The sequence below is a fragment of the Mesoplodon mirus genome, assembly GCF_964341445.2.
Source record: "Mesoplodon mirus genome assembly, chromosome: 5".
Lineage (NCBI taxonomy): Eukaryota > Metazoa > Chordata > Mammalia > Artiodactyla > Ziphiidae > Mesoplodon > Mesoplodon mirus.
In genome coordinates, this window is record NC_138980.1 from 32603926 (window position 1) to 32615554 (window position 11629).

The window sequence follows — 11629 nt, forward strand, 5'->3', positions numbered from 1 at the left end:
CGGATCCGCAGACGCGCTCCCCTTGGGTCACCGGCCAGTCCCCCAAACGCACGGCGACACCTCGAACTCACAGCCACCAGCCCGGCTCCCGGGTCGTGCCCCCGCCCCCCACCAGCTGCCGCCCACATCGCGCGCGACACTGCCCCGCGCCCCGCCCCGGCCGTCCCGCCCCGCCCCGCCCCGCCCGCAGCCCGCGGGACCTTTATAGGGCGCGCCGGCCGCGCGCTGGAAGTGGTGCCGCCGCCGCCCTCCCTGCAGCCCGCCCGCCCGCCCGCCGCCCGCCCGCTGCCCGCGCGTCCGACGCGGGGGCTGCCGCCGTGTCTGCGTCCGCCATGCGTCCCGGGGCGCCGGGGCCACTGTGGCCGCTGCCCTGGGGGGCCCTAGCGTGGGCCGTGGGCTTCGTTGGCTCCGTGGGCTCTGGGGACCCCGCGCCCGGTGAGTGGGGTGGCCGGAAGGGGCGGGCGAGGCGAGCCACCCACGTGGGCCTACCCGGAATGCGGGCCTGGGGGCGAAGTCGGGGGGCGCGGCGGCGGTGGCAGCTGGGGGCAGAGAGCGGTGACCCTTGGTGACCCGTGGCCACTGCAGGTTGAATCTGGGAGGGCTTGAGGCTCTCCTCCCCCAGCCCCAAAAGGCCCAAAGGAGGGTCACCAGGAGGTCAGGAGAGCAGATGTGACTCCTTCACAATTTATTTATCAATAATCTAGTCACAAGAGGTGCTGACAGTTATCGGGCGCCTAGCGTCTTGCCTCTTCCGTCCTGGAATCCACGCAACAGCCCAGTAGTGTTGGCACTCTTCTGCCCGGTTTCCAGGTGGGGAAACTGAGGCACAGGGTCACACAGCTTGTAAGTGGCAAAGCGGGGATTTGAACCTCGACCATCCGGGTGCCGATGCTCCAGAAAGGCAGGGCTGGGTGGCTGGACTCAGGACCTCCAGCTGGGGTCTCAGATTTTCCCTGGGTCTGGTTCAGGCAGACAGGTCATTGGAATCTCACACCTGCCACTTGCGGAGGTGCCGGGGAAGTCACATCCCCACTCCTGGCCTCAGTTTCCCCTTTTATACGGGGTGCCAATATGCTGGCTTCCCAGAGCTGGTCCCTGGGAGGCGCTCAGCACAGAGCCTGGGAGCTCCATAGAATGGGGGCCGTGGCCACCCCCATCCCCACTTAACGGTGCAGAAACCGAGGGCCATCTGCCCCCCACCCCACCCTGCAGCCCCACCCCAGCCCCGCAGTGAGGGGAGAGCCAAGCCCCCTCCCCGAAGGCCGCGTCCCCGGGGAGACAGTGAGCTCATGCGAGGGGAATGTTCCCGAGTTGGAGTGAGTAAGAGGCGGGCCAGGCGAGGGGGGGCTGCTGGGCGAGGGGGCTCCGCGTGCCCTCGGGCGCTGTCTAGACAGAGGGCAGAGGCGGGAGAGGCAGCTCCAGGGCCTGCTGACCCTGACACGTCCAGCTCCAGGCGTTTGCCTGCTCAGGCAAGATGCCAGGCCCGGGCTGGGGGCCTGGACCCAGGGGGGAGAGGTTCCCAGGAGGGGATGGGGTGGGGGCTGGAGCAGTGTTGGGGCTGGAGCCCAGAGAGGAAGGGTCCCCAAAGAATCTTCAGCCAGGGTGGGGACAACTGTGCGGTTCTCTGCCCCTCCTTCCCAGGTCAGGGGCAGATTATCCCCTCCATAATTACTGAGCACCGACTGTATGCATCGCCATGGGCCGGCAGCTGGCTGGAAGGCCAAGGCCTGGGTGTGGGGAGGGGCACCGGAGGGTGCCTCTGGCCACGTGGGAACTGGCCCGCTTGTCCGCAGGTGGTGTCTGCTGGCTCCAGCAGGGCCGAGAGGCCACCTGCAGCCTGGTGCTGAGGACGGACGTGAGCCAGGCTGAGTGCTGTGCGTCTGGTAACATCGACACCGCCTGGTCCAACTTCACGCACCCAGGGAACAAGATCAGCCTCCTGGGCTTCCTGGGCCTCGTCCACTGCCTCCCCTGCAAAGGTGAGACCCTGGGTGTCGGCCGCAGGCCAGGGTCACTGTGTTCTGAGGCGGGACAGCCGAGAGTGAGCCCCCCGTCTTGGGGGCAGGCAGAAGCTTGAGGCTGCCGGCACAGGGATCCCAGGCTCAGAGAGGGGTTGCGGGCCTTCAGGCTCCCAGCTTAGCCACCTGCAGGTGAGGATTCAGGAAGCTCCAAGGAGTCCCCAGTTTGGATTCCAGCCTCTAGGCCCTTGCTCACGAGGAGCCCTCTGCCAGGGTGGCCTTTCCCACCTGCACTGCACCTGGTGGATGTGCTCACACCTAGCTCCTGGGAAGGTGGATTCTCCCTGACTGGCCATTAGGGTTTGTGACCCCACACTCAGTGTTCCCAAACACTTATCTGCCCTTGACACCACAGATTCTAGGGTCTGGGGTTGGGCTTAGCTGTGGTTAAACAGCTGCATGTTTAACAAGCATGTGCCTCTGCACCATGCTCTGCGAAATGCTGCCTCCCCCATCCCATCAGACTAGGGGCTCTTTGAAGGCAGAATGAGTGAATGACTAAGTCAAGACATCATCTCTGCCCTGGAGAAGGGGATGGGGACTTTCCCAGCCCCCTGTGCAAGGCTGAACCTGCAAGGACCCAGAGGGCGCAGGGGGGCATGAGTTGAAGGAGGTGGGCTCTAGAGCCAGGGTGCTGGCGGATGATTAGGAGTTCGCCAGCTGGAGAAAGCATGGGGGAGAGCATCAGCAGAGACCATGGCCTGGGATCAGACCCTGGTGGGTGGGGTCAGGACAGGGGCACAGGGAGGAGGCTGGAGCTGAGGGCTGCAGACCTGCAGGCCAAACTGAGGAGCCTGACTGGCCGCTGGGATGTGATTAATCCCAGATCAGCCTGGCTGGGTGGTCCTAGACTCAACTGCCATGTGCCCTGGCTCCCTCCAGAAGCCCCTCTGGCTTCTGGGAGGAGGACAGACTTCAAAAAGTGCCTGGCCTGGGTATGAGATGGTCCAGGACCCCCTCCCCCCCACCTTGTCTGGCCTTGGGGACAGGAACTCAGCTCTGCCACTTCTGTTCTTGCTTGCGTGAAGCCACCCTGGGGAGCGTTTCCAGATGTGCACGTGGGCGGGCAGCATGGGAGGCGCCCAGGTGCAGCCCATATGCCCTGGCATGGGGACATGGGGCAAGCCAGCTAGTCTCTTAGGAGCATCCATCATTTTCTGCTCACCCTGTAAGGTGGGTTTCCCCATCAGCCCCACTTTACACACAGGGAAACAGGCTGAAACATCAACTCGAACTCAGAGACGGCCCTCCAGACCCACAAGCCACAGAGCTGGGGGGTCCATCGGGTCCGGCCTGGAGTTCTCACGCCGAAGTACCCTGGCTGTCTCCAACTCACAGCTGTGACCGTTTCCCCCTTTTGTAAAATGACGACAAAACGGCACCACCTTGTGGGGGCAGATGGGAGGCTGCACTGGGCCTGGGAGGCCAGAAGCAGCCGTTAGCCAGTCCTGAGTGGGGGCGGGGATCTCAGAGAGAGACTTGTTTCCCTACCTGAGAAATGGGGCTGCGGGGGGCGGTGGCCCCTGGTTCGGAGGGCTCGGGCTGTGGGAGGCCCCCTCCTCAGGAAATGAGCCTCAGACCAGGCCGACGCCCCGCCCTCCCTGACACCTCCTCCGGGGAGGTCCTGGCAGGCACAGGGAACAGACGCTGCCCGTCCTCCCCATACCCGCGCCTGGACGGGGTGGAGCCCCCAGCTCCCCCCGCGGGCTGACGCAGCCGGTCCCCCGCCGGCCTTCCCAGAAACGCGCGTAAATCAGGGAACAGACGTCAGCCCGAGCGGGTGGCCCAGCTGCGGAGCGAGAGCTGGACCGGGGGCGGAAGCCCGTTCCTCCCGGACCCCCAGATTCCGGGCAGAGACCCCCCTCCCGCCCACACAGAAGCCCGCCCCAGGAGCAGCGTCGAGTCCGGGTCCACCCGGGCCGTGGCTGAATCTCGTCCCTAACGGTCCCGCCCCCAGACCCCCAAATCAGTCTCCTCCCCTGTGGGCCCCGACTCCGGACCGCCCATCACTCCGGCCCGGCCTCTATCCCTCGGAACAGGAGGCGAGGGCGCGGAGGTCTCTGAGGACCTCCGGCCTCGGCCATGCGCCCCAGCCCACACGTGTGTGTCCTCTGTCCACAGATTCGTGCGAGGGCGTGGAGTGCGGCCCAGGCAAGGCCTGCCGCATGCTGGGGGGCCGTCCGCGCTGCGAGTGCGCGCCCGACTGTTCGGGGCTCCCAGCGCGCCTTCAGGTCTGCGGCTCGGACGGCGCCACCTACCGCGACGAGTGCGAATTGCGCGCCGCGCGCTGCCGCGCCCACCCAGACCTGCGCGTCATGTACCGGGGCCGCTGCCGCAGTACGTAGGGGCGGGGCCTGGGGGGGGCGGGGCCACTGGGCCTGAACATCCTGTAAGAGGCCGCTGCCGCAGCGCGTGGGGGCGGGGTCGTGGCAGGAAGGGGCAGGGTCTGCAATCCAGGGTGTCCTACTATGTCTTACGGATTTGGGCGTGCTAGGCGGGGTGGCACCCCACCCACCAGCCCTGCTCCCAGGCCTTGTGCTAGGCGGGGCTTAGATGGGAGCTCGTGGGCGGGGCCTAGTGAAGGGAGTCTATTGTCCCGCGAGAGTGTCACTGGATTAAGTCTTTTGTGGGGTCATGAATGAGAAGGAGTTGGGTGCAGGTTTGGAAAGGGGAGTTCTGGGGCTCATATGGGGTGAGAGATACGAGTGTGTGAGTCAGAGAAGCTGACTGGTGCAATCAAAGGGGGGAGGGATTGAGGGTGGATCTGGAGTGTGGGCGCGGTTCGTGGAAGGGGTGTGGCTTGTGGTGCAACAAGGGGGCCGCGTCTGAGGGTGGGACCCTGAGGGCGGGCTCGCGGCGGGGGCGGGGCCTGTGGCCCAGGTTAGGAGGAGCGCCCCTGACCCTCCCCGACGCCCCACCTGCAGAATCGTGCGCGCACGTTGTGTGCCTGCGGCCGCAGTCATGCGTGGTGGACCAGACTGGCAGCGCGCACTGCGTCGTGTGCCGCGCGGCGCCCTGCCCCGCGCCCTCCAGCCCCGGCCAGGAGCTCTGTGGCAACAACAACGTCACCTACATGTCCTCGTGCCACCTCCGTCAGGCCACCTGCTTCCTGGGCCGCTCCATTGGCGTGCGCCACCCGGGCAGTTGTGCAGGTGCGGCGAGGGGCGGGGAGCAGCGGCGGGGTCTAGCCCGCAGCCCCTCTCCGCGCCCGCATTTCTCTTTTGGTCCCTCCCACTCTGCAGGCACCCTCGAGCCGCTAGATGCTGAGTCGGAGGAGGAGGAGGAGGAGGAGGAGAACTTTGTGTGAGCCTGAGGGACCGGCCTGGGCCTGGCGTTCAGGGCAGCCCCGTTTTATTTATTGCCACAGCGGAGTCTAATTTATGTCCCACGGACACTCCTCAGAGCCTGGACCGGGACCATTTTGGGAGCCCTGTTGCCCGCCCCCGGCGATATCTTGGAAGGAGGCCTGGGAGCAGGGCTGGTGGGTGGGGTGCCACCCCAGGCCTAGGTACCCTGCTGCCCAGGAGGACCCCACGCTTCTGCTTCCTCGGGGATAACTCTATTACTTGTCGCTGCCACCGAGAGGGCTGGGGATTTCCTGCCAGCAATTAATGAAGAGGCACCCTGGCCTCTATTGATAGAACAGGGACCAGGGGGTGAGAGGGGGTCCACGGCCTGCGTGTGTATAGATGAGCGTCAGAACATGCCCAGACCCCAGACAGGCCAAGGAAGCAACCACTGTCCCCCACCAGCCCCAGGGTAACCAAGGGGCTTACCTTCCCTCTCCCTCCAGCTCCCAGTGTGTTCTGTGAAGGCCCCTGAGCAAAGCCCAGCTTGTCCCCAGGGACAGGGTGCCATCTGGGCCTCTGGACACAGGACTTGGGCATGGCGAGGTCGTATCTGCCCAGAACAGGGCACCTTGTCCGGTGGTGCCCGGTCCACTTAGGGTGGGACCCGGTGGGGTCCCTGCTCACCCACTGGCCCAGGATGGAGTATAGACACCAAGACCCACTGCACACCTGGCATCCTGGAGCCGTGTGTTTGAGGGGCACCCCAGTGCCTACTGCCCCGTGCACAGGTGAGGTCCAGACCTGGGACCCTCTGTCCCCCGCATCCTGCCCTGGCCACGCCTCTAAGCCCAGTTCCCAGCTGAACCCTCCCTGCCTGCCAGCTGGGTTCCCTCCATCTTCCTGGCCTGTTGCTCTTTGTCACCTCCTTGTGCCTGTGTGTAGACTGGAGGTTCAGACTGGGGTGGGGGCCCAGCGGGGCAGGAGCCCAGCTCCCCGAGTTTGGAGCAAGGAGCACAGGCCAGTGGGGCTCGTCCGTGTCCTTCCCAGCCTCCAGGAAGTGCCTTACCTGTGACACCTGGAAAAGTGCCCTTGAGCAGTGGGTTCGCCCGAGCCCCCGACAAGGCAACCTCCCCCGCCCTGGGGTCCTGCCTCGCCTGCCAAAGAAATAAACACTGAAAAAGCCACTTTGGATGTCCAGGCCTCGTTTTGCCTGCCACCTCTCTGAGCCTCTGTGCCCCCCACTTTGGTAGGGGGTTACCAGCCTGGGTTCTGGGGTGCTGTGATGCTGGTGCATAGGGTGTTCTGGAAGCATCCAGAGCAGAGACACAGGTGTGTGTCCTTGGGGCGGCCACTGCCCGACTCGGGGCCTCAGTGTCCACTTTCAGGAGGTAGGCGGCAGCCGAGGTAGAACTGGGGCAGGTGGGGTGAGGGTGGGTGGGAGAGTCTTGGCCTTTCTGGGGCAGGGGAGGGGAAGAGGGGGGTCAAGATGGCTTAGGGCAGCGCCAAGAGGCCACCTGGTTTAGGGTCCAGAAACGGAGGCCTGGCCTGGAAGGGTTGGAGGTACCATAGTGACACTAACACAATCAGTAAACGTACCAGCTGGGGCTCGCCCAGCCTTGCTGCCAGCCGGGCACCGTTCGCTCAAAGCGCTTTTCAGAGGGTGAGGACAGGCTTCACTTTTCAGAGGGTGAGCCAGGCCACCCTGAGGACCAGAGACCCTACCCTCTCCCGGCCTCGGTTTCCCCATCTGTGGGTAGGGTTGGCTGGAGGGCAGAGGAGGGGCCAAGGTGGGGAGGCCATCCCAAGCTCGGGCTATGAGGCAGGGTGGGAAACTCCAGAGGGGTCAGCGCGGGGAGGGTGTGGGAGGGTGGAGAGGGGCCCAGGTCCTATGGCTCAAGGTCCCTCCGGGAGGGAGTGGTGAAACTGGACCCTCGGCCACGCTGAGGCCAAGGAGAAGCTCAAAGACGTGCCTGGGCCTTGGAGGCAGACCATCGTGTCTGGTGAGCCAGTTAACACTTTATTGTGTTATTTTGCCCTTTTTGTTTGGAACTGATTCCCCCCATCCCACCTGCCACCCCACACACACCAGGCTTCCTGGGGTTTGGGGGCCCATGGACCCTCTGCCCCAGCCACGGAATTTTCCAGGCCGGAGCTAACCTCATCTTGTGCACCCGGTGCTGCTGTGGTTCAGGCAACTCCTGCTGGGACCCCAGTGGTCCTGGGTGGGGGGCTGGGCTGGGGGCCGTGCGGGCCCCCCCGAACCACGTCCCAGATCCAGGTCACGAAGGCGGACACCAGTGTGTACACGTCGGGGGTCTTGGGGTCGCCGCACCAGAGGCCAGAGAAGGAGACGAGGCCATGGGCCCGATTTCTGCAAACCAGGGGCCCCCCAGAGTCTGCCTGGAGGTGGAGGCAAAGGTGAGGCCAGGGGTCCCTCTCTGGGCCTCACTTTCCTTAAAGGAGCTCTTACGGGTGAATCTGAGAAGGACCCTCCCTGCCTCAAAATCCTTCCATGGCTCCCTAGAGCTTTTACAGCAAAGACTAAGCTCCTCACCTCAGCCTTTAAGGCCTGGAGGATCCAGCCCCCACCCACCTGTCTGCCCTCCTCTTCCCCGACTCCCTTGGTTCCAGCCATGCCAGCCTGCCTTGCTCTTCCTGCAGCAAACCAAGTTCCAACCTCTAGGCTTTTGCATATTCTTGAGACCCGTTACTGCCCCCTGCTGGACACTGCTTGTATAAATACACAAGTTGGCCGCACCTTGTGCAGTGCACAATTTGCGCAGCTGTACACAGCAGCCCTGTGACTGGTCTCTCTGCCTGGCATGCCTCCCCTCAGATTTTCTCAAGGCCCCTCCAACTCTCAGAAGTACTTTCCTCAGAGAGACCTCACGGAATACTCACCCTAAAACTCCTGCTTCCTCCTCTTCCCTCACCTCCCCATACCTATCACCCTAATTGTCACGTGGAATCAGCTCTGACCCTAAGAAGTAAGTCCTATTTGTGTGACAGTTTTACAGATGGAGAAATTGAGGTCCCGAGAAGTGAAGTGACTTTTCCAAGACCACACATCTGGGAAGTGGCTCAGTCTGGACGTGGACCCAGGCAGTTGGGCTCCAGAATCTGAACCACTGCACTCTCGTGGCTGGAACAAAAGACACCCCCCCACACACACACACACACCTGGGCTGAGTGTCTTCCTTGGCACCGGGGCCAAATTTGACATTAATCCATACAAAGGCTTAGGAGCAGGAGCTTCTTCCTTGAGATCTGGACCCTGCTTTTTTTTTTTTTTTTTTTTTTTTTTTTGACACTGCTTTTAAAGACACAAATCTGTAACTCTTTGTGCAGTGCGCAACCTGCACAGCCATACATGGCAGCCCTGTGACCCTGGGCAACTCCGTGCCCTTCCAGGGCCTTAGGCGAAGCCCATCTGGTCAAAGGTGAGCTGGGACTTAGTTCCCAAGGCTCTGCCCAGCTCTGACCCTCTCTGTGGGCCTCAGTTTCCCCACGTTGTAAGCAGACAGGACAGAGACTGAGTGTCTCACCGAGCAGAAGCCACGTCGGTGGCGGTCCCCACTGCGGGTGCAGAGCATGGCAGGGCTCAGCTGCCCCCTCCAGGAGCTGTTGCAGATGTCCAGGCCCAGCACGCGGACCTCGGCCTCCATCAACACAGGCGGCGGATCCTCGAAGTTGGACACGGAGCCCCAGCCGGCCACCTTGCACCGTGCCCCAGCCCTGGGTGGCCTCCGTGGCAGCCCCAGCAGCCCCACTGCAGGACCCAGGATGGCAGAGCTGTTCAGCTGCAGGGGGAGCCCTGAGGTTAGGTCCCCCCACCACAGCCACCCACCACTGCTTCTGCCTGTTTACCTTTCTGGGTTTCTTCTTGGCCTCATGGAGAGAAGTCAGTGGAAGCCATCATTAGGCTGTCAGAAGGCCCTGCCATTTTTGCCACCATGCGCCACCGCCCATCAGGCCTCGACTGCCTCAGACCAGGACTCTGGTCTTCCCCAGCCTCCAGGCCTCCAGTCTCACCCCCTCAGCTGCCCAAAGGGTCTTTCTATCGAGCCTCTCCTTCCCTGCTCTGAGCACGGGTGCTCACAGGATCCCAACAGCAGATTTTAAACAAATCAGGCCATCATGGGGGGCCAGGGATCCGCATCTGGCCCTCTTCCCCCGCGCAGCGTCTCACCTGCAGCAGACAGATGTCACTGGTGTGGGTGGCCGGATGGTAGTCGGGGTGCATGAAGACAGCCGAGATGCTGAACACCTGCTGCGTGGCCTCTGCAGTGTGCAGGTCATGGGCCCCTAGCACCACCAGGCCCGTTTGGGGGTCTCTGCGGGGTGGGGAGGGCAGTTGTGAGCGAGGCTGGTGTGAGGGCCGCCCGGCACGGGACTGGGTCTCTCCCCACCTGCCAAGCAAATCCATGTCATCCTCACGCCAGCCCCTGATAAGTGTCACGTTTATTACTGTTCCACCTCAATTATGGTATTAACTCCAATCACAGCAATATTAATTTAATTTAGTTTTTTTTTGGCCACGCCGCGTGACCTGCAGGATCCTAGTTACCCTACCAGGGATTGAACTCACTCCCCCTGCAGAGAGAGCCCTAACGACTGCACCACCAGGGAATTCCCACTGCAGTACTTTTTTTAAAAATTTATTTATTTTTGGCTGCATTGGGTCTTCGTTGCTGCACTCGGGCTTTCTCTAGTTTCAGCAAGCAAGGGCTACACTTCGTTGCGGTGCCCGTGGGCTTCTCACTGTGGTGGCTTCCCTTGTTGTGGAGCACGGGCTCTAGGCACGCAGGCTCAGTAGTTGTGGCTCGCGGGCTCAGTAGTTGTGGCTCGTGGGTTCTAGAGCGCAGGCTCAGTAGTTGTGGCACACGGGCTTAGTTGCTCCGCGGCATGTGGGATCTTCCCGGACTAGGGCTTGAACCCATGTCCCCTGCATTGGCAGGCAGATTCTTAACCACTGCGCCACCAGGGAAGCCCCTGCAATATTAATTTTAATACTTATTATAAAAATATATTTAGAATGAATATAATACTCATTATATTTATTCTAATTCCCACCTCAATTATAGTATTGCCTCCAATAATTTCAATATGAATGTTAGTAATCGTTATAACAATAAACTCAGGACAAGCATAACGGTTATAACGTCGGCTTATGGTCACAGCTGCTGCTCGTTCCCTCCTTCTCCTGCCGCCCCCCCCATCCCTGGTAAACTCCCCCAGCTGAGAGGCCTGTCTGCCCAAGTCCTCGCCCCGCCCACACCAGGGCACCCCCTCATCCTGGCTCACCTGTCACTGAAGCAGTGGGCGGCCGACACAACCCAGCGGGTCTGCAGCAGGAAGCCCCCGCACTGGTGCTGGCCCTGGAAACTCACGGACACCATGTAGGGCCGGGAGTGGGGGGTCACCTTGTGGCCCCCGATGATTCGGGACGCCCAGGAGCCTGCAGGCAGGGTGGGCAGCGAGTCAGGGACAGGGCAGTATGGGGTAGGGGTCAGGCTGGGCAGGGCAAGAGGCAGAGATAGACAGACACAGAGGTGCCCAGAGAAGGCCGTGGAGTTTGCCGGGAGAGGGGCCGGGTGCACTAAAACCTGGGCCCCGGCCTGGCTGAGACCCCATCTGGGCCTCCTGCCCGCCTCCCAGCTGAGACCCGAGAGGAACAGCCATGCAGGGGGCTGAGTAACTGACCACGTGGTGCTACCTGGAGCTTCCGGGGTGGGGCCCCCGTACGGGGTTCTGATGGGCTTGGTTGGGCTACTCGGGGGTCCTCACCTGGGGGCCTCATTGGCAGCATCAGGATGGCAGTCACAGTCAGCAGCAGGCAGTCCCAGCTCCCCTCCCCGGGCCTCATGGCTGCTGCAGGTCGGCCTCTCCCTGGAGAGCTCTGCGTGCTGTGGTCCACCCAACGGCCTGGAAATGGGGAACTGGGCTGTGGCCTGTGGTCAGAAACCCCACCAGCCCCAGTTCTGAGCCAGTACTTCGGAAAGCCTGATGATTCTCCTGCATCGGGGTTGTTGATGATAATTGTAATGGCACGGGAAGCCAAGAGCCAGGGCAGTGGAGTGGGCACGGGGTCTCTGGGGGGCTCCTGGCTCTGCCAAGACATGTGACCCCAGAGGTCCCTTATGCGTGCCATGCCCTGGTTTACCCAGCATCTCCCAGGTACGCAGTCGGCAGCACAACAGCCGTCGCTGCCCCTCAGGGCTGGGGACCAGCTCTCCAGCTGAAGGGGGTCCGGATCCAGCCCTGCCCGTCACTGCCTCAAACCTCAGTTTCCCCATCTTCAACCCCAGCCTCCAGAAAGAC

At 62.6% G+C, this 11629-nt stretch overlaps 2 protein-coding genes across 3 annotated transcripts; one reads left to right on the forward strand and one right to left on the reverse strand.

Annotated features, from left to right (window-relative positions):
- Positions 1 to 252: 252 nt before the first annotated feature.
- Positions 253 to 6492, forward strand: FSTL3 (follistatin like 3). Of its 2 annotated transcripts, XM_082621053.1 has the most exons (5): positions 256 to 435; positions 1794 to 1979; positions 4140 to 4355; positions 4943 to 5170; positions 5261 to 6492. In XM_082621053.1, exons 1-5 carry the CDS (start codon positions 333 to 335, stop codon positions 5323 to 5325), a joined length of 798 nt encoding a protein of 265 aa, XP_082477179.1. In that variant the 5' UTR covers positions 256 to 332; the 3' UTR covers positions 5326 to 6492. The 2 variants fall into 2 exon arrangements, with proteins under 2 accessions (XP_082477178.1, XP_082477179.1); XM_082621052.1 differs by having other exon boundaries at positions 253 to 435; positions 4943 to 6492.
- An 812-nt stretch (positions 6493 to 7304) lies between these two features.
- PRSS57 (serine protease 57) lies at positions 7305 to 11629 on the reverse strand. Its single transcript, XM_082621054.1, has 5 exons — positions 11096 to 11629; positions 10613 to 10766; positions 9498 to 9642; positions 8854 to 9108; positions 7305 to 7708 (listed from the first exon to the last, which is right to left on the reverse strand). Exons 1-5 carry the CDS (start codon positions 11457 to 11459, stop codon positions 7496 to 7498), a joined length of 1131 nt encoding a protein of 376 aa, XP_082477180.1. The 5' UTR covers positions 11460 to 11629; the 3' UTR covers positions 7305 to 7495.